Source organism: Rousettus aegyptiacus, unplaced genomic scaffold, assembly GCF_014176215.1.
Source record: "Rousettus aegyptiacus isolate mRouAeg1 unplaced genomic scaffold, mRouAeg1.p scaffold_m13_p_10, whole genome shotgun sequence".
NCBI classification, from domain to species: domain Eukaryota; kingdom Metazoa; phylum Chordata; class Mammalia; order Chiroptera; family Pteropodidae; genus Rousettus; species Rousettus aegyptiacus.
The window spans coordinates 350,707-373,753 of NW_023416285.1; the positions used below are offsets into that span (position 1 = coordinate 350,707).

At 48.5% G+C, this 23,047-nt stretch overlaps 1 protein-coding gene across 1 annotated transcript; it reads right to left on the minus strand.

The window, feature by feature from the left end:
* Positions 1–761: 761 nt before the first annotated feature.
* On the minus strand, positions 762–22,651 carry LOC107518027 (transmembrane emp24 domain-containing protein 11). The gene is made up of 5 exons (XM_016159340.2): positions 22,528–22,651; positions 10,322–10,422; positions 3,320–3,445; positions 2,460–2,606; positions 762–1,667 (listed from the first exon to the last, which is right to left on the minus strand). The coding sequence occupies exons 1-5, from the start codon at positions 22,649–22,651 to the stop codon at positions 1,518–1,520; spliced, it is 648 nt and encodes a 215-aa protein (XP_016014826.1). The 3' UTR covers positions 762–1,517.
* Between the last annotated feature and the right edge of the window lie 396 nt (positions 22,652–23,047).

Genomic DNA, 23,047 nt, shown 5'->3' on the forward strand with positions numbered 1-23,047 from the left:
GCTGCAGTCCCGGCCCGGGGGCAGGTGCCCCGTCAGCGACGCGGGTGCCGGAACGGCGGCTGCGGGGTCAGGTGAGGCTGCGGCTGCGGGGGCAGGCGGTGTGCGCCGTGCCAGGGGCGGCCGTCCCTGCCTGCGGAACGGAGGTGGGCCTGGCGGACCGGACCGGGCCGGGGTGAGGTGGCCGGAGACGCAGCGGGCGCACCGGGAGGGTGGGGGGACCCGGAAGGCTGACCGGACCAGGCCGGGGCGGCCCGGCCAGGCGCGAGGCCGCCGCCTGCCTCTGACGTGCGCGTGAGAGGGCTCGGCTTGGCGGGCCGTTTCGCTTTTTAAAGTGGTCTTTAGGGTGTGCTGGGACGAGGGGCTCTTTGTGCTGTTTTGCAGTAGTACATCAATTATTTCCAAATTGAAGTGAAAAGAAAACACGCGGACATTGCTTCTCGTGGAGTTCCACTCCTCGTGTGTCGCCGGGTCCCCGCCATGGCCGTCGAGAGCAGGGTGTCCGTCCGCATGCGGATCAGCCTCCAGGGCCCGGCGGGGCCCGGCGGGAGAACGGGCTCAGAGCAAGCTGCGGGGCCGCCTGCTTGCGTGGGGACAGGCCGCCGTCCCCGGGAGGCAGGAACAAGCAGGGGCCGGAACGACTGCGATCGGAACGCAGTCGGGGAAGGACGTGCCCCCCCCCCCCCCGCCACCCCCAGCACTGGGCTGTGCACCTCATGTGGCCATCCGACCCTGAAACGTGGCCGGCCCAAACTGAGATGTGCTTTCTGGGTTTCCAAGACCTCATTGTAAAAGGAGTGTAAACTACCTCACTCATAATTTTATACTGATTATACATTACAATGGCAATATTTCTGACGTGCTGGGAAAAAATATATATCACTAGGGTTGATTTTATCCTCTTTAAAAAACCTTTTTAATGTGCCAAGTAGAAAACTTACATATATAGCACGTGTTTTATTTCTGTTGGACAGTGCTGATTTATACCAACTTTGAAATAAGAACTGGATGACGTGCTTATCCTATCAAACTCACGAGCTACATTGTTAAAGCAATATTTTATCAGTGTTATAATGCTGTAAGATTAGTTGCAACCTCTGATGTCTGCAATCATGAAAGTATAGTAAGTCCTCACTTGATACCAGTATGATTTTGGAAACTATGACTTTAAGCAAAATGATGTGTAAAGAAACCAGTTTACCTCAGGTTCATTCCTATCAACAGGAGCTAAGTCCTTAGCACGTTTCTGGTCACAGAAACATGACCAAACTTCTAAGTAAAGACCCAAAACACTGCTAACGTTAAACACCAAAATCCATGCAGACGTGGGGGGGATATGCACACTCCATACTGACAGTGGCACCGGCTGGAAGTCCATTTTTTTCCTCGTGAAAGTTAAAACAATGTTGAACAAAACAATGTTATTCAAAGTCCGGCTGTAATACACATTTATGAATGTATTTTGATTTAACTCAGAGGTTATGCAAATTAGCATGTAGTTATTTGTCTTTATTAACATGTTAAACAAGCTTCTTAGATATAAAGAAGTTTTTCAGGTACTTCATTTGGAAAATTCCAACTGAGATAAAGATTAATGTTTGTGCAAAAGCCCACCATAAAACATTGCTATTTGTGTCTTCACTGGTTATTCGGAAATTTTCTTCACGGTCCTATGCAGAAGAGAAATAGGCAGGTTTAGTTTCTTAAAGTACTTAACCCGTGAATTTGAGGGGATGGTGCTATATTTGGTGGAGGCATTTAATGTTCTCAATTTGTATCTTCTACCCAAGTGCCGTCTCTGCTTTTCTAAGGCAGGTGTGTTGTTAGCCAAAGGCAAGGTGTGAGGATCAACCTGGTGACATATATTTTTGTATTTTGGTGTAAAACGTCAAGTATTTGACTGCTGATTTTATACATCTGTCACCATTGGCAAAGTGAGTTTTATCCAACAGCTGTGGACTTTCGTTGTTTGAATTCTTATTTTGCTTTAATCCGGGCCCTGTGCCAAGCACACCTGTCCTCATTTTAGTTTCCAGATGAGGAAACTGAATCCTAGAGAAGACACAAGGTTAGGGAGTGGTGGAGCAGATTTGAGCCCACGTCTGACCGGAGTCCACTGAGTGCAGTGACCCAGAAAACAGAATGTCACAGGAATGGGGTTGTGATTTAGAAGGTTGGCATTCTGAGTGTCCTCAGATACTTGAACTGTGTTTGGAAGCCCTCATTTGTTCATTCGGAAGCTCACACCCCAATGGTGAGTGAGCCCCGCCCCTCCTGGAACAGCTCCTGGTCCAGTAGATGGAGAGATCACCCTTGTCCCTCACCCTGCCTGTCTACATGGTGTGGTTCAGAGATGAAGACCAGGGAACAGACAGGTTTTTCTGTCCTTGGTTCAGGGGCCTTGTCTGGAGAATTATGTTCCTGGCAGGAAGATATAAAATGAGCTGAATAGGAAAACTGACCCTTTGATAGTTTTGTTCTTTGACTACTTGCTCAATTTGCTCAATTAGATGTTCAAGCTTGAAGCTAACTTCATTAATTTTGTTCTTCGCTTGAGCAATGGCTGCGTCAAGGTCATGTTCTCCAACCCGAATGTCTAAGTGGATCCGCTGTGCAAACAGTGAAAAGGAAGAAGCATGCTTTAAAAACAGTCTTCCCTCTTCACATGCTCAGTATCCCTCCCCTTCCTGCCCTCCACCCCTTGGTCAGGAGCTAACTGCACTTTGTTCTCCAGCCCCCTTTTTCCTCACTGCCACCTTGTTCCCTGTGGTATTCAGTAGTCTTCTCTGTGATAATAATGCACCGGACGGTGACCTACTGATCTGAAGGGTGTTTGTACCTTCCTGGACATCAGATTTACTGTTAGGCAAACACATTTGGTGCTGAGGGATCCGATTGCTCTCAGGGAACTTTTCTTTCCATACAGCTAAGTTTCTCATGCTAAAGCACAAATTCTCTTCATTTGTTCTCAGCCATTTAAAAAATAGCCAATCACCGTCTACCGTGCAGAGTTTTATTTATTGGAATTCCATTATGAATTCACCCTCAGCTTTCACTTATTTTCAAGCCTGAATAATCACAGTTCTTTTAACCTCCCCTACAGTTCTCATTAGTCAAGCCTTTAATCACATTGGTTCGTGGTGCTCCTTCAAGCCCCTTCCCAGCTCTCCAGCCCCACCCCCGGGTCGCAGCGCTGAGATCTGGGCGCTAGGCTCTAATGAGTTTGTAGCCAGTCTGGGTGTCATGGCTCTATATGCTGATGTCACGCCTGGATGGTGCCAGCGCTGTATTCGTCCACAAGGACGCGTAGGCGGGTACTCACCAGCTTACTCCCTCCGAATGACACCAGCCTTGTGGAATTGGATTCTAGGCAAATGATGTGTTCACCAGGCGAATGCGAAGTAAAGTAGAACGTTCCTTGAGAGCCATATAACTTTGACAATAACACCTAGGATTGAGTATTTCCACAGTTTAAGGTTAGTTTCTACTTGCCATTCTTAAAAATATATCTTTCCTATATAATCTAGTAAAGATTGTGTGATTCAGAATTGTGCAGTTCCTAAAGAAGAAATTAAATGGCCACTACACATGAAAGATATTCAGACTTGCTAGTAATAAAAAAAAAAAAAAATACAAACCACAGTGAGATATCCCTTGTTTGTTACTAGGTTGGCAAAGGGTTAAAAGTACCCAGGGGCGGTGTTGAGAAATACCATCTCCAAACACTGTTTAGGGGATATAAATTGAACAGTTGTTCTGGAGAGCAGTTTGGCAATATGTATTAAAAATTAAAATGTATATAACCAATGACCAGCAGTTTTATCTTTAGAAATTTATTTCATAGATATGCACAGGTAGACAAAGTTATGTGTAAAAGGGTATTTATGTTGGGGGGTTGATTAGGCAAAGCCAAATAAAGGAGTGTTACACAGTAATAAAAGAGATTGTTATGCATCGAAGGTGTCCATCATATCCTCTGGTATAGTGGTTTTATAGGGCCCTCTTTTCATAAAGAATATCATTGGTAAAAGCACACATGCGTATGTACGTTTCTATATACTTAGAGGAAGATTCTAAAGAATACTTACCGAACTATTAGGTGGTTATATTTGCTGGGGGACTTTGATTTTTGCCTATTTATGTATTATTTGGGATTTTAAAAACAGTTATAGGAATTCCAATCTGGCATATAAGAAGCTTGGAAGTTTTTACTCTCTCTTAACAAGAAGTGAAAAGCTGAAGAGAAAGACAATCAATTCTCTTTAGATCTGTTAGATAATGGCGGTCACAGGGCAAACCACTGCCCTCCCCCTAAATTGGAGAGACATACAAGCAAATGCAAAGAACCCACCTGCCGTGGAAGAACCTCTGTGGGAACCAGTACTGGGTTTCTTTTACCCAGTACCTCATGTCGGGCTTCCAGCAACAACAAGAATTACAAGGTGTACTTAAAAGGCAAGAAGACGCCGTTTGAAGAGACAGAACTAGCATCAGAATCAGATTCAGACATGCCAGGGTATTGGAATTATCAGAACAGGAATTTAGAAAAACTGTGATTATTATGCTGAGGGCTCTAATGGAAAAAGTGGGCAAGGATATGCTAGAACAGATGGATGATGTGAACAGAGGGATGGAAATCCTAAGAACGAATCAGAAAGAAATGTTAGAGATAGAAACACCATAGCAGAAATGAAGAAAGCGTTTGATGGGCTGCTTAGTGGAGGACACGGCCAAGGAAGCAATCTCTTGAGTTCCCAGATTATCGGCATCCACTTCCAAAACTGAAAGGCAAAGAGAACAAAGACCAAAAAAATGGCACAAATGTTCAAGAACTGTGGGACAGCTACAGAAGGTATAACAGATGCATAAGAGGGATACCAGAAGGAGAAGGAAAAGAGAAAGGAGCAGAAGAAATCTTTACAGCAACAATGACAGAACTTTCCACAAATTAGTGTCAGACAACAAGCCACAGACCAGGAAGCTCAGAGAACAAGGATAAATGCTGAAAGAGCAATACCTACATGTGTTACATTGAAACTACAGGTGTCAGAAGTAAAACGTTCTGAGAGAAACCTAGGGGGAACCCTCAGCTGTGAGGAGCAGAGGAGAGAACCATAGCTGGCTTCTGAGAATCACGCGAGGGGGTGTGACATAAAGTCCTGAGAGATAAAATGGCCACCTAGGATTCTATAGCTTGCAATACTCTCCTTCAAAAGTGAAGGAGAAATAGAGGTTTTCTCAGTTGAAGGACTTTGTCACTGGTAGACCTGCCTCGTGAGTTTGTTCAAGGAAGTTCTTCAGAGAGAAAGAAAACAACATAGGTCAGCAACCCAGGTGCACATAACCACAAGAGAGGAGAGAGCATTTGAAGAATAATAAGAGAAGGTACCATTAAAAATTGTATTTTTCTTTACTGATCTAATGCACAACAGCCTGTTCAAAATAATAGCAACAATTATTTGATGATTATAGTTTATGCCTGAGTGAAATGAATGACAGCAAGGATGCAAGGGATGGGTGGAAAGAATTAGGAATACTTTGTTATAAAGCACTTGCTCTGCCTGTGAAGTGGTTGGATGTGGTTTGAAAGTGGACTTGCATTAACTGTAAATGTATATTGCAAACTCTAGCCACCAAAAAAAAAAAAAAAAAATTGAGAAAGGCAGCATAATCAAGATACTAAGAAAGGTGATAAAATAGAATCATAAAATAGTCAATTCAAACACAAAAGATAGAAAAAGAGTGGAAGACAAAAATGGGAACAAAGACCAGGGCAGTGACTACAAAACAGTAACGAACATGGCAGATGTTGACCAGACTCTGTCAGCGATCACCTTGAGTGCCAGTGATCTGGTGCATGCTGGAGAGGATCCGAAACAAGACACTACTATAGGAGCTCCCTTAAATATAAAGACGCAAAATGATTAAAAGTCAAGGGATGAATGGGTATATGTGCTGACTTTAAGCTAACGTTGATCAGAAGAAAGCTGCAGCAACTATTTTAACTTCAGAACAAGGGAATGCAGTATCACAGGGCATTACCTAGTGATAGAGGAGCATTGTCCCAGAAGACCAAACAACTCTTAGCGTGTAAGCACCTAACGACAGAGCATCAAACCACATGAGGCAGAAATGACAGAACTGCACGAAAAGGAGAAGAGCCCACCACTGTGGCTGGAGATGTCGGATCTCCTCTGCCGGAAGTAGACAGGGCCAGCAGACAGGGAATCGGTAAGGACGTAGTCGAACCCACTATTGATCACTGGGCAGAATGACATCTACAGACCACTTCACCCATTGGCAGTAGATGACACACTCTTCTCAAGGTCATTTGGAACAGCCACCACACTGTGGGCCATGACACTCCTTAACACATTGGAAATAACAGAAACGTGGAGTGTCTGCTCTCAGGCAGAGTGGAGTCAAACCAGAAACTAGTATCAGGAAGATAACTGGGAAACCCCAATATTCAGATATTGGCAACACATGTCTAAATAATATATGGATCAAGGAAGACATCTCAAGAGAAATCTGAAAGCATCGTGAACTAGCAGAGGATTCTGTGAGGATGGAATAGAAAGCACCAGGAATATGTCTCCCCATTCAGACAATTACCAAGACAGTCTTTTCAACAACTGATGCTGGTATAATTAGACATCCACATGCAAAGAAGTGGATATAGACACAGACCTTACACCTTTTACAAAAATTAACTCAAAATGCATCATAGATCTAAATGTAAAGTACAGAACGATAGAACTCGTAGAAGATAACATAGGAGAAAATCTAGGTGACCTTGGGTTTGGTTAACTCTTCTTACATACAACACCAAAGGCATGATCCATCAAAGAAGTAATTGAGAGGCTGGGGTTCATTAAAATTAAAAACGTCTGCTCTGCAAGAGACACTGCCAAGAGACTAAGAAGACAAGCCAATGACAGGGAAAAAATATTCATAAAAGACACACTGATCAGAGGTGGCTCCATAGTGTAGTGGTTAGCACATCTGCTTTACATGCAGAAGGCCCTGGGTTCATGCCCCAGGTAGAGTCACAGACCATACCTCAGGTGTGCCAGGCCCCGGGTGCATGCCACGAGCGTGTGGGAGGGGACGCCCCACCGTCAGAAATTCAGTTCTTAAGGGGAAATGGCAACATCCATAGGTCAGGGGTGGAAGTAGTGGGGAATTAAAGGGGGGGGGGATGACACATTGATCAAGGATTGTTATCCAAAGTATACAAAGAACTCTGAAAACCACAATAGGAAAATGAACACATCAATTAAAAAATGGGCAAAAATTTTGAATAGACAACTCATTAAAAAAAGATATACAGAGGGCAAATAAGCACATGAAAAGATGCCCTCTTAAGTGTCATTAGAGAATTGTAAATTAAAAATGAGATACCACTTCACACCTATGAGACAGTGAAAATTCAGAACACTGACAGCACCAAGTGCTGGCAGGGATGTGGACAACAGGACCTCTCGCACACGGCTGGTGGGAACGCAAAATGGCACAGCCACTTTGGAAGACAGTTTGGCTGGCTGCTCTTGCCATATGATCCAGCAAATACACTGGTTATTTACCCAAATCAGATGGAAAGTTATATATACACAAAAATCCTGCACATGGATGTTTCTAGCAGTTTTATTCATAATTGACAAAATTTGAAGCAATTAAGGTATCCTTCTGCAGGTGAATAGATAAATACACTGTAGTCCTTCCAGACAATGGAGTCTTTATTCAACTATAAAAAGAAAGAGTTCTCATAAGACAAAATTTATAGTTGTATGAAATGATGGATGTTATCTAAACATTGTGGTAATCACTTCACAATAGATACATATATTGAATCATTACGTTGTACACCTTAAACTAATATTCATTATGTCATTTATATTTCAATAAAACTGGAAAAAATGTAAAAAATAAAGCTCTCAAGGCATGAAAAGACATGGAGGAACCTTAAATGCATATTACTAGGTGACAGAAGTCAATCTGAAAAGGCTACTCGCTGTATAATTCTAGCTATGTGAGAGAATGGAAAATGCAAACTATGGAGACAGTAACAAGATCAGTGGTTGCCAAAGGTTAGGGAGGTAGAGTGTGGAGGGATGAGCAGGTGGAGCACAGAGGATTTTTAGGGCAGTGAACTGCTCTGTGTGACACTACAGTGGAAACCCATTGAATGTGCAGTGCGCGTGACTCTAGTGTAAACCAAGGACTTCAGTGCCGATGTGTCAGTGGAGGTTCACTGAGTGTAACAAAGGCATCATCTGGTGCCGATAGTGGGGGAGGCTGTGATTGCTATTAAATCATTGACAGACATGTACTACATAGAGGAAAATGCAGTAAATATTCTTTAAGTTGTTCAATTTTGATTTGCAGAAAATTAAAGTAGCTTGCCACATAATTAATTCCCTTTAACAGACTGCTGATAGAGAAATTTTATTCAATAAGAATGCATTCGAGGGTCAGATTTTACAACTGATTTCTAATTTTGAATGAATAACAAAGACCTCTGTAAAAATATTCAGTGACTGTTCATTACCTATTAATTTCTGAGCTTTAGTTTAATATCGAGGTTCACATAGTCTACTTCTAGTGGATTCTCAAGTTAGCAAACACATTTTGAATGGTCGCTAGTTTGATGCATTGGGGAAAAACGTACCTAAGTTTCAGTCCCAGTGTCATATGCCGTTTAACCTCTCAGAACCACAGTTTTTCTTCTGTGAAATGGAATAGGAATATTGGACATGGAATAATGGAAAATAGATCCAAAATGCATATGCTTGTGTGGTACATATGTGCTGTTAATGTAGTCTGCCCTGCCTACTCTACCAGCCATGTTGTTCCCTTGGGCTGTCAATCACATGCATAGGAGTGGACACTTGATGGGGAGGGGGTGACTTACAGTGTCCCACGCCCCCAGACACGCTGGCCCACACAGGAGCAGTCAGAGTCCTGTGTATGACAGGGCTCTTAGAGATGGTGGACCCAGAGCTGTTTCATCTTACTTCCCAATGGAGAGGGCCTTCGGAAAAAGGGCTGTGGGCGAGAGGGCGCCTCTCCCAGGCCGGGAGGAGCGCTGGGTATGTGTTAGGCCCATGGTGAAATTCGTTGGATGTTTGCAAAATGAATGAAAATGTCTCTCTTCTTCTAGAAGTGGGTATTGTTTCAGGTAATTTTGTTTTTGCAGAAAAATATTCTCCGTCTTAACAGCGAACAGGTTTTTCTGTGACTGCTTTTAGCCCAACCAAAGTTTGGGTCCTGGGTTGAATAAAATATGGAGACCTTTCTTAATTGCCCATGAAGGACTACTGGGGAGGATCAAGAGACCTGGGCTTTGGTTTCGCTGGGCCAGCAGCGCAGGAGGGGAAGGAAGCTGTCCTGACAGGTAGCTGGACTTGGGAAAAGGGTCCCAGGGAGCTGTTGTCAGGGAGGTGCCAAGTGCACAAAGAGAAGACTGTGACAACAGGCAGGAATCGAGTAGTTGAGCTGGAATGGTGGCTCCAGTCCCCACGTGAGTGGGGTCAGGCCCATGTCCTGTCTAGGGTTTGCAAGGATAGGGACGTTGGCCTGCCTGCACCAGGTACCCTCTCTCATCACCAGAGGTGCCTGTTCTGTCCCACAAGGCTCTGCTGTGCCACCACTCTGTGGCTCTGTGTGTCCCAGGACGCCTCGAGTTCCAACCACCGAGTCTGCATCACGGGCTGGGCACGCCGAAGTGCGCCGAGCTGGCATAGTCAGTGTGGACATCTGCCACGTCCACTATCTGGAGGGCAGACAGGATCAAAGCAGGCACGTGTCCTGCTCAGGGTCCAGCCTGTAGAGGACAGTCTGCACTTCAGCCTGGTTTTGCTCTGAAGCCCACATCTTCCCAACTGCCTGTGGTGCCCTCCTGCTCCTTTGCCAACTCGCAGGGACAGTGGACAGACCCCGAGGCTGCCTGTCCTGAGGAAGGATGGGGGGTGAGGGAAGGGATGGGTGCTGTGGCACGGGTAGGGAAGATGAAGCCTGTCCCCTGCAGAACTGTAGGGACACCTTGGCTGTGGGGCCCCTCTGCCCAGCAAAACCAGCAAACCTCGGGGTGGGTGTTTTTAACCTTCTGCATCTGGCATCTGTGCTGTCAGCCTGATGCGGTGCGTGGAAGGCAGGCAGGTGCCTCTGTGTCATCATGCTGGGCCTTGGTTCTGGGCCCTGCACGCTGGGAACAGTGAGCACTGGTTACTGGGCACTCATGCACAGATCTCAAGGTGGCGGGGGCACGTCACCCATGGATTTTAGCAGATGACAGATTTTAGTAACAAAAAGAATGATTTACCTCATCATTGTAAGTTGTAACAGTCACAAACAACCCCAGGCCAGGAGCAGATTCAAGGAAATCGTGTCTGCCCACGTCCCATCGCTGTATCTTGAAAGTCCCTGTTTCAAAAGTGTAAGACGTTTATAAGGAAATGCCTGTGAGGAATGGCTCTGTGACTACTGACCGCTGCACGGTTTCGCAGTGAACCTGAATCACAGCAGACTCCCGGTCTGAACAGCTGGCGCCTGGTGACCCATCACGTAGCAGAGGCAGAGACCGGAACAGTAGGCAGAGCCCACAGTCCCGTCTTGCTCTTGTCTGCCAGTACTTCACGCTCTGAGCCTCAGTTCCCTACTCGGGAAAGGAGAGACAGACAGAAAGGAGAGACAGCACGTGCGCCCCCGAAGTCTCAGAGCTGTGAGGATCGTGGAAGCAGACAGAGCAGGCATGGGCCAGGGCCTCCTTGACACCCCGATTCCCACGCCTGCAGCTTCTCCTGCAGTCCCTCCTGAGCTCGGCACAAGTCCTTCCTTTGCTGTCACATCGAGCCTGCCCTTTCACTGGCTCCAGAGGCTCCTGCTAAAGTTTGGATGCTGGAAGGGCCCCACTTTCTGCATTAGGACATTATAAGTATCACATGGCCCACCTTCCTCCTTGTCCCTCCAAAGACACGAGAATGAAAAATAGCTAACACGAACATGATCACCTCATTTATCCTCAGAATGAGCTCTTAGGAAAGTACTTCATTCATTCACCCGGCCGTTTGTCAGTGAGCACCTCCTCAGTGGCAGCACTGCTCTAGGAGATGAGGACAAGTGACAAAATAGACAATGTCTTTGTCCCCATGGAGCTTTCCTACAGACCGAAGCAGACGAGCAGACACAGATACATTGTCGAAGGTGTTAATGCCAGGAGCAGCAGGTAGCAGTGCTAGGGGGCTCAAGTGTCACGTGGGGGTCAGGAGATTTGCTGACATTGGAGCAGAGACCTGAAGGAGCAGGGGAGTAAAAACTATACGATTTTGCAATACTTGTAAATACAATATATGTAAATTATATTTACATATATCGCATTCAGTGCTAGTTATGTGCCAAGCACTAGTCTAAGGAATTTACACATATAATTTGAATTTCAAGGATACCATTATGTAGGTAGGTACTTTTTTTATGGTGACTTTACATAGGATGAAACCAACGCATAGAAAAATATTTGCTCAAGGTAACATATCTAGCAAGTGGCAGAGTCAAGACTCAAACCCAGGCAGCATTGCGCCTCCCCCTCAGCACACGCGATGCCAACCCCGCCCGGGGCAGGTGCATCCATGCGGGAGCAAGCGCAGAGGTCCTGGGGCAGGAGCCTGCTCAGGTGTTGAAGGATCAGCCAGGAGAGGGTGGTAGGAGACGAGGTGGAAGGTGTAGCAGGTGCCAGGCCAGGGAGTGCCCACGGGTTCGTCCTGAGGATGTGGGGAGGCAGCTGGTTAGAGGAGTGAAATGACATGGTTTTCACGTTGACATTTGTGTTGTGTGGAGAAAGGAATGAAGAAGGGTTAAGAGCGGAAGAGGGACACAGCTGTTACAGTCACGCTGGTCTGGACCACGTGCTAGTGGTGGCGGCTGTGCAAAGTGTGCCTTCTGTAGCATTATCTCTGTTTTACAAGCTGGGTACTGAATCTCAGAGAGTCACAGTCCGAAGTGACCTGGTGATGAGTCGTAGAGGCAGAGTTGGCACTGAGGCACCTGCTTCCAGTGCACACCGCCTCCTGGAAGGCATGAGGGGACCCGTCCCCGACAGTGGCCCGAGACGAGGACTGCCCCCTCAGCTGACCATGGGGCAAGAGAGGGTCCCTGGGGAACCGAGGGAGGACACTTCCTGGGATGGAAGGCTGCAGCAGACTCTCAAGCCTGCACCTTGAGACGACGGCACCCTTAGCCATCTTTGAAATAGTGGCCTCTTCCCTTCAGAAGTTTGCTGACTACATATAACATGTATTCTGTACTTAGAACGGTCTGTCTCAAGAAGGTCTTTATAAAGTACATTGGTGGTTCTGGAAAAGACAGAGAAAGTTCATTCCACCTCCTTCCTCCTGCTAATTACGACTGAAAACCCCGCCACTGTCAGAAGACCCTGGGTGGTGGAGAAAAAAGGTGGCTGGCTAAGGGCTTCCTGACTCAGCACGACTCAGCGGTGGGTTCCCTGTGTGTTGTCCCCACTCACATGTCCTCGCCAGGGAGCGAGAGCGACCTGCACCCACAGGTGAAGCTGCGACAGAGCCAGAGCGAGAGCCAGAGCCGAGCGAGCAAGGCGTGACCTCGCTCAGGAGCAGCCTCTCTGGAACCAAAGGACCCAGGGCAGGTAGTCCTGCAGGATGGCGCCCCCTTGCGTCCACTTGCCCTGCTCCATGCGAGGGAACCGCACCCCTCCCTGCTGAGGCTATGCAGATGGGCAGTCCCTAGAGACTTGCACCCGCACTCCACGGAGAGCTGGGGGCTCACAGCGAGGAGGGAACTGGAGGAAGCAGTCTTCAGGGCCGCATCTGAAGTCCTAGGCACACTGCCGAGCAGCCCAGGCATGGAACCCACCAGAATCGTGAGGAAGAAGCTTTGGTGTGGCTTTTGGCCCAGCTTTCAGATTGGCCTCTGCGTAGCGTGCTGCAGGGTGGACCAGAGCAGTGGTGCCAAGTCTCAGGAAAAGAAATTACTGTCAGGGTGTGTCCTGAGTCTAAATGGGCCGACTGCCTGCCGAAACATTGTTTAAATAGGAACCAGAGACATAATACTCAAAACATCCAGAATATATTACAAAATTACCCACCATACTGAGCACCAGGAACGTCTCAACTTGAATGAGAAAAGACAGTAGCAGACACCAACGCCAAAATGGCGTAGACATCGGAATCGCTTAGTAAGAATTTTAAAGCAACCGTTATGAAAGTGTGTCCACAAGAAGGTGGAACACCTTTGAAATAACGGAAGAATAAGAAGTCGGCAAAAGGGAATAAGATACAAAAAGGGGAAAAAAAGGATATGTTAGATCAGAAAAAATACAATATGTGAAATCGAAAACTCACAAAGTAGACCCAAAAGAATGGAGACGACAGAGGAGTCATTGAACTTGAAATTAGATCAATAGAAATAGTCAAATCTATTCAATAGGAAGAAAATGGATTGAAAAAAAAGAGCCTCAAGAAGCTTCATGTACTTAGGGGACAGTAATCAGAGGTCTACCTTTGCGAGTCCAGGGGAGAGAAGAACGTGCAGTAGCACCGCACAGACCTCGTGGGCTCGGCTTCAGACTACTGCAGTAAAGCACGTGTCACAGGAGAGCGAGTCACTTGAATCGTCTGGTTCTGAGTGCATGTGAAAGTTATATGTGCACTATGCTGTGGTCTATGAAGTATGCATGTTTAGTGTTATGTCTAAAAAAAGTATGTTCCATAACTGAAAATACTTTATTGCCAAAAAATGTTAACCATCATGAGCCTTCAGTGAGTTGGAATCTTTTTGCTGGTGGAGGGTCTTGACTTTAATTTGTAAAAAATGCAATGTCTGCAAAGTGCGGTAAAGCAAAGCTTAGTAAAGCGAGGTGGGCGGTGCAGGACCAAATGAATGCTAGAAGAAGCGATGGCTGAAAATGCCCCACGTTTGTTGAAAGAGAAAAACTAAAGATTGAAGAAGCTGAGTAAACTCCAAACAGGATAAACTCCCCAAATCCATGATTAGATACATCATGATCAAATTTCTCAAAACTAAAGACAAAAAAAAAAAAATGTGGAAAATAGAGCAAAATGATGCATTACTAACCAGAGAAACAATTTGAAGGTCAGATTTTTCATCAGAAACATCGAGTCCAGAAGGCATGTTTTTCAAGTGTTGAAAGTAAAGAATTGTCAAGCAGAGCTCTGCACCCCCCAAACACCCTTCAGAATAAAGGCGAAAAATTCTTAGAATAAGGGAAACTAAAGTAATAGCTAAAGGAGTCTTTCTAGCAGAGAGAAAACAGTAGCAAGGAACCCTGGAATGTCGGGGAAGGTGACTACCAGGGAGACTGCTAGAGCGTTCTCTCTCTCTTTTAAAGTCGTTTGACAGTTTTTAAATGTTGGACGGTTGAAAGCAGAAAAATGTAACATGATTCTCAAAATATGTAGATGTAATTAAGACAACTATATTATAAAGGGCAGGTGGCAAAGGGACTTAGTGGTGGCAAGGTTTCTCCCTGCCTCTTGGAACAGTGAGACACCGGTCCTCCTAGACTGGTAAGTCAGGTGTGTGTGCTGTATCCGGGGGGCAGCCAGCAAGAACTACACAGAAATAGGAAAATACTACAGATAATGCAAAATGGAATATTATGAAACGTTCAAGTGACTCACAGGAAGGCAGGGAATGGAAAATGGGAACAAAAACCAGAGGGAGCTAAAAGAAAACAAAGCACCAGACCTAAACCCTGACATCTCAGTAACTACACATAAATGGCCTGAACAGAGACAAGACAAAGATGGGCAGAATGGGCTTTTTAATGACCAACCGTTAGGTAGTCTGCAAAAAAAAATTACTTTGGATATAATGCTATATAGGTAGGTTAAAAGTAAAAGGATAAAAAGATATACCATTCTGTCACCCATCAAAAGAAAGCTTGAGTGGCTTTGTAAAGATCCGATGAAGCAGACTTTGGAGCAGAGAAAATTACCAAGGACAAAGAGGGCCCCTTCCATAATGATAAAGGGGTCAGTTCCCTAGGAAGACATCACCATCCTAAATGCCTCAGACGACAGAGATTTGGAGCACGTGCAGTAGAACAACTGGAAGGAGAAATAGACAAACCTACAGTCACAGTTGGGACTGCAACCCTCACCAGTAACCCACAGAACCAGGGGACAGGCAGGCAGCACCATTGACCAGCGGGACCGACTTGACACTGGAGAACACCCCCATTGACAGCCAGACACACCGAGTGCCCACCAGCTCACCCCGACCAGGCACCTTGGCCAAAGCAGCCGAATGTTCTGGAGAAAAGCAGCCGCAGGAACTGGTCGTTTCTCAAATACACGGCCACCTGGAGGTCTCTGTTTTGTTCCCAGTCTCCAAACAGCTGGTCCTGTCGTGCCCCTTCCCCCGGTGGCTGCCGTGCCTCCTATGGACGCCGCGTCTTCCCACTGCCCAGTGTCTAAGCCTGCGCAGCTCACTTCCCTTCTGCTGCCTCAGGTCGGGAGGGTCAGAGTGTCTGTTCTGCCAGTGGCCACGTTCCCACTTCTCTGAGACTTGGCTCTTGTCATTCTCCCACACTTGCCACACCATGTGCTCGTCAGTGTGCCAGCTGCTCTGGTGGTCCTTCCCTGTCCGCACCCTGTATGAGGCTGGAGTGCTGGGGACATGCTGTGTCCTCTTTCATGGGCCGCTGGGGCCTGGTGGTAAGCAGAGGCTGGTATTTGGCTCCGCGGTGGAGGCTGCATAAGGATTCATGGGATGAGTGGAAGTGTCCCCTGTATGTGTTCAATAAGGGGTTTGAACGAGTGCCTTGGGCCCACCATTAAAACATGCCGTGATCCCCCAGCCCTGAGCACCCCCTCTCTCCCCTAGTCAGAGTGGATCTTGGAGGAAAGTGTCATGCCCCCTGACTACCACCAGGTGGCAGAAAAGAAGCGCTGCTCACGGGCATGGCCTGGGAGAGCGGGTGGAGTAGTCCCGGTGACGCAGGCGCACGGACAGAGCAGGGACGGGCTGCCTCTAACCACCGCCTACCACATGGTTAGACAGTGGCAGGGGTTTCTGGCTAGGAAGGGGACACTCGGACAAGACTGAACTGCTGGGTGCCTCAGTTTCCCCACTGGTGAAACCAGAGTAGGAAAGGTATATTTCTCAGGGTAAGAAGAGTGAGTAAATATTTGTAAACTGCTCAGCACACATCTTAGCCCATTGTGAGTGTGATTTAAGCATGTGATAAACGATTCCTGACGTCATTACGGGCTCTAATGTGTCGTGTTTTCTATCAATTCCCACTGACTCCTGCCCCCATAGAGTTGGGTAACAGCACTCACTCGATCCACCAGACACTACAAGGTGGAGCGAATGGAAACTTAGTTTAGTCTCCAAATCGAAGCCTGGCGCCCTCACTGCAGACCACTCTACCCCTCACTCCACCACACCCATCCCAGCTGGTGACTTCACCTGTGCTTCAAAGCCATTCATCCCAGGGGCCCTGCCTCCTGGGTGTCACTCAGTGGACACTGGCTGAGACCTGGGTGCCACACAGGCCAGTGGCCCCAAGCACACAGACGCCCTGTCCCAGCCACTTGGATGCGCCTCCCCTTGTCACTCTGCGCCCTGTGCACGCCCCATTCAGGCACTCAGCACTGTGACCCTAGTGTGGTTGTCCCTTCTCCTGACCCCGAGTCCTTGAGGCTGGATCCATGGCCATTTGGGTTGGCATTAGAAAAATCAAGTGCATTAATTCTAGGAATTTTAAGAAGTAAAAATGTCCTCTAGAAATTTGCTGTATTCAGTATTATCTTTTCACTTTTTCCTAAGTACATATTATACATTTTGTAAAAATGAGATCATACTGTGTACATGCTGTCTGTAACTTTTTTCTACCTAATTTTTTGTGACCATCTCTCTGTGTCCTTAAACATTTTTCTGTGACCTAGATCAAGGTCTGTTTGAAGAGCTGATAGAGGTCCAGAGTCGGCCGTCCAGGGCTAAGTGCTGAGCTTTGCAGATTCCGCCTGGGTGCCTGGTGTTTGCGGCGGCAGGCAAGCCTGCAGTGTGACAGGTGGGCCTGCGGCATGCTGGTTAAAAGCCTGACTGCTGCTTGGCCCCTGGGGTCCCCGGGCTCAGAAGGCAGTTGCTTTGGTTTAGCTGCGAACATGGTGGGGCCTCCGCTAGAATGTTTCAGTTCCCCAAGGACCATGGTCTCCCTACCACCTGTGAACTCTTTTGAGCTTCCACGCAGGGGGCAGGGGGGTGCTGTGCGGCTGACGGGCGGCACATTCACACAGCGCAGTGCACACACCATCGGTGCGTGTAGCCCAGCCAGGTGCCACAACTGGTTCTGAACACGGTCCTCGCCCCGAATGCGCCTGTGCCCTCACTGACCTGCCCGAGGGTGGCCACCGCCCCGCCTTCCGAAGACACTCTTTCTTTCTGTCTTGGAACCTGATACCAGCACCGCAGCCCCGTGTTGGTTTCCAAGCCCTGCGCGTCTGTGTGGCCGGTCTGTGTGTCATGTGCGGGGCCGGGGCAGCGGGTCCCCACCGCCACTGCTGCTCAGCGCTCCACTCTGCAGAGGTGACTCTTATTTCACATTTGTCTGTGGACGCTGGGCACAGTCCAGTGTTCGGCCATCACAAATAGTGCCGCCATGTGGACCCATGTCTGAATTTCTGTGGGCAGCTTGCTGATGACCAGGGACAGTGTCCCGTGCTCAACTCCAGCAGGGACGGGCAGTGGGGGCGTGTGGCCTGGGCGTGCAAAGGCTGCACGCGTGCACTTGCCGCTGTGTCTTTCCACGCTGCATTGGCCGCGCGTGTGTGTCTCTCTGGGCTTTGCCGTGTGCCCCCTGTGACTAACGGGGTGGAGCGCCTTTCCACCGACTTCCGGCCCCTGGGCTGTCCCCTAGTGAAGCACCTGCTGATCCGTGCTCATTTTTCCACCCGAGTGACACAAGATGGTTGCCCCACTGGTGTCGGCAGCCGGCAGCTCGTCCTTCACTAAGGACGAGCGATTGGAAGTGCAGACACTTCTCCTGAAGCGGTGGCGTTGACAGCCGCAGTATCCACAGGCGAGGTGTCAGCAGACGTGAGCCACCCTCTGCACGCGGAAGCACGTCGCCGTGGCCGGGGAGGGACAGCTGCCGTGAAGCATTCACACAGTTGTGTGGAACACTATGGATGTCCCACATCACATGCTTTGCTGTGACCTTTGACCTACCCCGATCTGCAGCCAGTCAGTGGTAAGGGGACAAACGGCCAGCTCTTCTGCCAGAAGGTGGGACAAACTCATGGTAAAATATAAGTAACAAAATTGAACATTTTAACCATTTTTAAGCATGCAATTCAGGTGTATTAAGGACATTCACATTGTTTTGCAATCACCACCATCCATTTCCAGAAGTTTTCATCACCCTCAACAGAAACTCTGTCCCCATGGAAGTAATCCCTCCTCATCCCCCTCCCAGCTCCTGGCAAGCTCTGCTTCTTGCATTTTGAATTCTGTTCTAGGAACCTCAGTAAGTAGAGCCATATGATATTTGTCCTTTTGTGTCTGGCTTCTTTCACTGAGCATAGTGTCCACAAGGCCTGTCCACATCGTAGCGTGTGTCACAACATCCTTCCTTTTTAAGGCTGAGCATATTTCATTGTACACGTAGACCATGTTTGGTTTACCTGTTCGTCTGTGGGCGGACACTGGGTTCCACCTCTGGGCTGTCGTGAGTGACGCTGCTGTGAACATGGCTGTGCAGACATCGGAGTCCTTGCTTCTGCTCATTCGGGCACCTGTTCAGGAGCGGACGTGCTGCGTTGATGATCATCTTCTGTCCGAGGTCTGGGCCTTGCCCGAGATCTCACCTTGCCCGCCCATTTTCCCCGGCTCCTGGGAGCACCTTGATGAAGCAGGTGCACTTGAATCTCAGGGTCACTCCAGAGAGCACCCAACCTCGGACACCCGAGGAGCAGTGCTGCCGGCCACGAGGACACACGCGAGTGGGCGCTGCCCCCGCGGAACGGCGAATGGCAACCCTCATTTACGTCCTTCTCTCTCCTAGTGTCTAATGAGTTTGTGTTCTGAAGAAAAAGCAGCAACGGGCCTGGTACTTCAAGAGTGCAAGAGTCACGTCTGGAGGCCTGTGGAAGGGGCCAGCAGGAGCAAGGGCCCCGAGTCCCCGCCGTCATCTCTAGTGAGCGGGCTCCCACATCTTGATCACCGCGCTCCATGGCACCTTGCCCTTCCTCAGTGCCTGCCTCTTAGAAGGGACCAACAGCCTTGTTTAAGAGTGTCGCCGGAGCCCTGCGTGCTCTTAAACTCACCAGGCCGGCAGCCCTAACTCTCACTACGCCCCAGCCCCAGAATTCCCTTCCTGCTCCTCTTCCGTCTCCCCTGAAAGACCGTGCTCCCTTTTCCCATTCAAGACAAGCGAGACTTTGCTATTAGAAACCACCACTAGGAAGATGTTCTACGTTAGGAGAAACAGCATAAAGCACAGAACAGATTTGGCTTTGAAGCTTTGGGTAAGTTCGGGGCGGGTGCTCACCCTGCGTCTGGCCGGCCGCTCCCCAGGTGCCCAGGCCCTGTTTCCTGCCGCCCTCTCTGCCTGCAGCCGGGAATGCCTGCTGCTCTGCTTCTCAGGCAGTTTCCTTCATGTGGGGCATGGGGCTGAGCCAGCATCGCAGCCACACTTACTTCTCCCGGTCGCTCAGGGCAGACACCAGGAGGCCTAGTGGACAAAGTTGGAGGTGGAGGCCAAGGGGGTGGGAAGGGACATGGCCGCGCCAGGTGCTGCTCCGGGCAGGTGCAGCTCCAGTTAACAGATCAGGAAACAGCCACAGGCACCAGCCCCAGGGCTCTGCGCCGCCTCGGCAGGGGCGAGTGGTCGGCCAAGGCCTCCCATTCCTGCAGTCTATCTTTAGTCCCCAAATCACAAAGTCACACTTAGGTAGATTTTGACGACTGGCTCTGAGGTCTCTCTCTGGAACTTTCTAGATGAATGTGTTTCATTGGACACCTTTGGACCTCATAGCTATGAGGAGACGAGACAGCGGTGTGTTCTCTTCCCGGACTAGGCATATCAGACACGGTCTCAGGTCCCCATAGATCCCTAGGAAAACTGAGAATTTGTTTCACTTCGGTGTTGAGCTAAAAGTAAAGACAAGCGTGTTCTGGGCAGCACTTCTTGCCCCAGCACTGTTTGACTCGAGCAGTCGTGACCCAGTGCGCTAAGTGGATGTCGGGTGTCATGGGCAGTGCGGTGTTGGTGGGTCAGTCGGTGGGAGCGTGGCCTGGCTCCTGGGTGCGGGTGGCCTGGGCTGCAGAGCCGGCCCATGGAGGGCAGGAGCGCATCCTCGCCACGAGCAGGCGGCCCGCGCTGCGGCCCTGCTCCAGGCCCCGGGGCTGCAGCGCAGCACACGCATGCATGCGGGAAACGTGGCATGAAACCCTCTTGCAAAAGGGATTTTTAAAAGAAATGTTTAAGAATTGTATTTTGGGGCACAGTTACATTATTTGGCACATCAAAGTAATGGGGTGATTAAAAATCTGATTATAGTTAAAGGAAAATAACGATAAGAAGAGAGACTTAATTGATGGTCTGTCAAATTCCTTTTTAAAAAGCTCATAAGGGTCAAGTAGGAAGCTTGGCCAAACATCTTTCTGTTACCAAACACGACACGGGCGATTTGTGTGTCTCTTTAGTAATATTTGTGTCCTCGAAGTCGACTTTACACCAGCTTTCTCCTGGTTCATGTTTATACAGTATGTCTTTCTATTGTTTTACTTTCAGCCTGTTCTTATACGGCGTTCCGTTTGGAAACAGCATACAGTTGCTTTGTTTTTAAATCCAGTTAGACGATCTTTGTCTTTTCATTAGAGTTTTGTCCATTTACATTTAATGTAATATAATGTGTAGTAGTCGGGTTTAACCCTACAGTCTCACTATTTGTTTTCCTTGTCTTGCTAGTTCCTTGTTCCTTTAGCCCTTCTATCTTGCCCCTTTTCTCTATTTTTCTCTATTAGTATATACATTCTGACTTTAGGACCATGTTCTCTCTTTTTTAAAAATTTATTATTATTATTTGTTCCTACAACACCTGGTCTTCCTAGGTGGTCTCCCTTCCAAGTGCTAACCAGGCCCGACCCTGCTTAGCTTCCGAGATCAGACATGGGGCTTGTTCAGGGTGGCATGGCTGTAGACCATGGACCGTGGCTCCACTGGGGCACCAACCCAGGACCTTCTGCATGTAAAGCAGGTGTGCTAACCGCTACACTACGGAAGCACATCCTTCTTTTAAAGTAAAGGTAAAACACATGACCTGACATGTTTCCACATTCCCCTGTGGTTGCAGTAGACGTTAGAAGCTGAGCTCTTCACCTAGATTGTTGTAAGGGGGTGATGGCTACGGAGGCCGCAGAGTGGGGAGAACAGAGATGGAGGCTTGAGAAGACGGGTGAGGGGGCAGTTAAAGGTAAGGAGGGACCAGAGCAGGACAAGGAAGCGGGTGGGCTGCACTGTCCACGGGGGACAAGGACTAAAATAGGCTCCCGACTCGGGATGAGAAGCCGGCTGGACCAAGACTCCTCCACACAGCTGTAGGACACCAGCCACGTGTTTCTGGCCTTAGACCCTTGAGTGGGTCAGGTGGTCCTCTTGTCCCTTTTATTCCTCCCCCACCCCTTCAGATGCAGGTTGAGAAATTCACAGGTGGTGGGAAAACAGCCACCTGTCGCAGAGCTGTCCAGCTGGGAGTTAGAGGGAGTAGGGGTCAGGGACATGGGCAAACAGTGTGTGCGGGTGTGTGGTGGGCCCTACAAGCTTGACAAATACTAATGTTGTCATCATCACAGCCAAGAGGAATGTGTCACGTTTATCCCGTTTGGCAGATAATGCAGAGGTTAAGTAGCTTGTACACAGGTATTAGGTGGCAGAGCTGGGACCTGCACCGGGGCTGACTCGTTCACACTCCACAGTCCCCAACAGCTTCTTCCACAGCGACCATGATAGCAGTGAGGCTCTGACACCGCCCAGTGCTCCTCCGATACCTCCACCGGCCAGTGAGGCTCGCTGTGTGGGGCATGCTTGGTGGCAGAAGCCACTGCGATGGCAGCAGTTTCCACAGGCGGCTGCCTTGGGTCTGCACGCACATGCCCCCAGCACCGCTCCCTGTGGGAGGCTGAGGTTCGGAAGACACGTCATCATGAGCTATTCTGTCCATTTTCCTGGGCCCGTCTAGAGCCCTCACATATCTTTTGAGAATCCAGCCACAGTTAGCGTGATTCATGGCATCAGAATGTTTCCCTGAAGGAAACCTGACAACCGGAAAAACAAATTGGGCGTGGAGTCCGGTGTTGCTTTTGCGTTTCCTGTCTTATGAACTGTGATCGACTCCGTGGGGCCAGCATGACTTGACAGACTATCTCAGGAGAAAACCATACAGCACCATAGCACTGCCAGACCACACACATCCAGGGGTCAGCAGAAGGAGGTCCTGGGCCCAGCAGGCAGCAGTGCATCTCACCTACCTGTTACCAGCGTGTCACTCGGAATGTCTTCTATGATGCACTTCTCCTCACGTTCCCCCACGTGGAAGTAGAAAGCAGTCGAAAGTGAAAAACAAAAACTTAAAAGAAAAGTTAACATTTGCATTTCTGTTGCTTGAGCTGCTCCTGGTAGAGCTTCCTTTGAAATGAATCAGTCGCAAGTGATACTGCTGATTGAGTGTTTGTATTTCATTGAGTTTGTAAATTGATTTTTGTGAGAAGCAGCATATGGCGGCTACACTTGGGCAGGTGACTACAGCAAATCCTAGGGTACAAGAGACACCTGGACCTTGAGGCCTTTCCAAGTATGGTGACATCAGAATGCCTTCTGACGTGTACCTTTTAAAGTATTTCGAGTGTTTTAATGGAATGAATGATGGTGCAGGGCCTGGAGGGAACTGCCAAGTGCCAAGTCCAGCTGATACCCAGTGGCCAAGCTCCAACGGCCGTCTTCCAGTGGCCTTCACCACTTGGCAGGAGGTGGGGGGTAGGAAGGGAAGAC

Coding starts and splice junctions, on each gene's coding strand:
- LOC107518027 (XM_016159340.2), bottom strand. CDS start 22,651: ATGCAAATGTTAACTTTTCTTTTAAGTTTTTGTTTTTCACTTTCGACT. Junction 10,423..22,527: donor GAGTGACACGCTGGTAACAG/GTAGGTGAGATG, acceptor CTTTTGAAACAG/GGACTTTCAAGATACAGCGA. Junction 2,607..3,319: donor CATTCGGAGGGAGTAAGCTG/GTGAGTACCCGC, acceptor CTGTTTGCACAG/CGGATCCACTTAGACATTCG.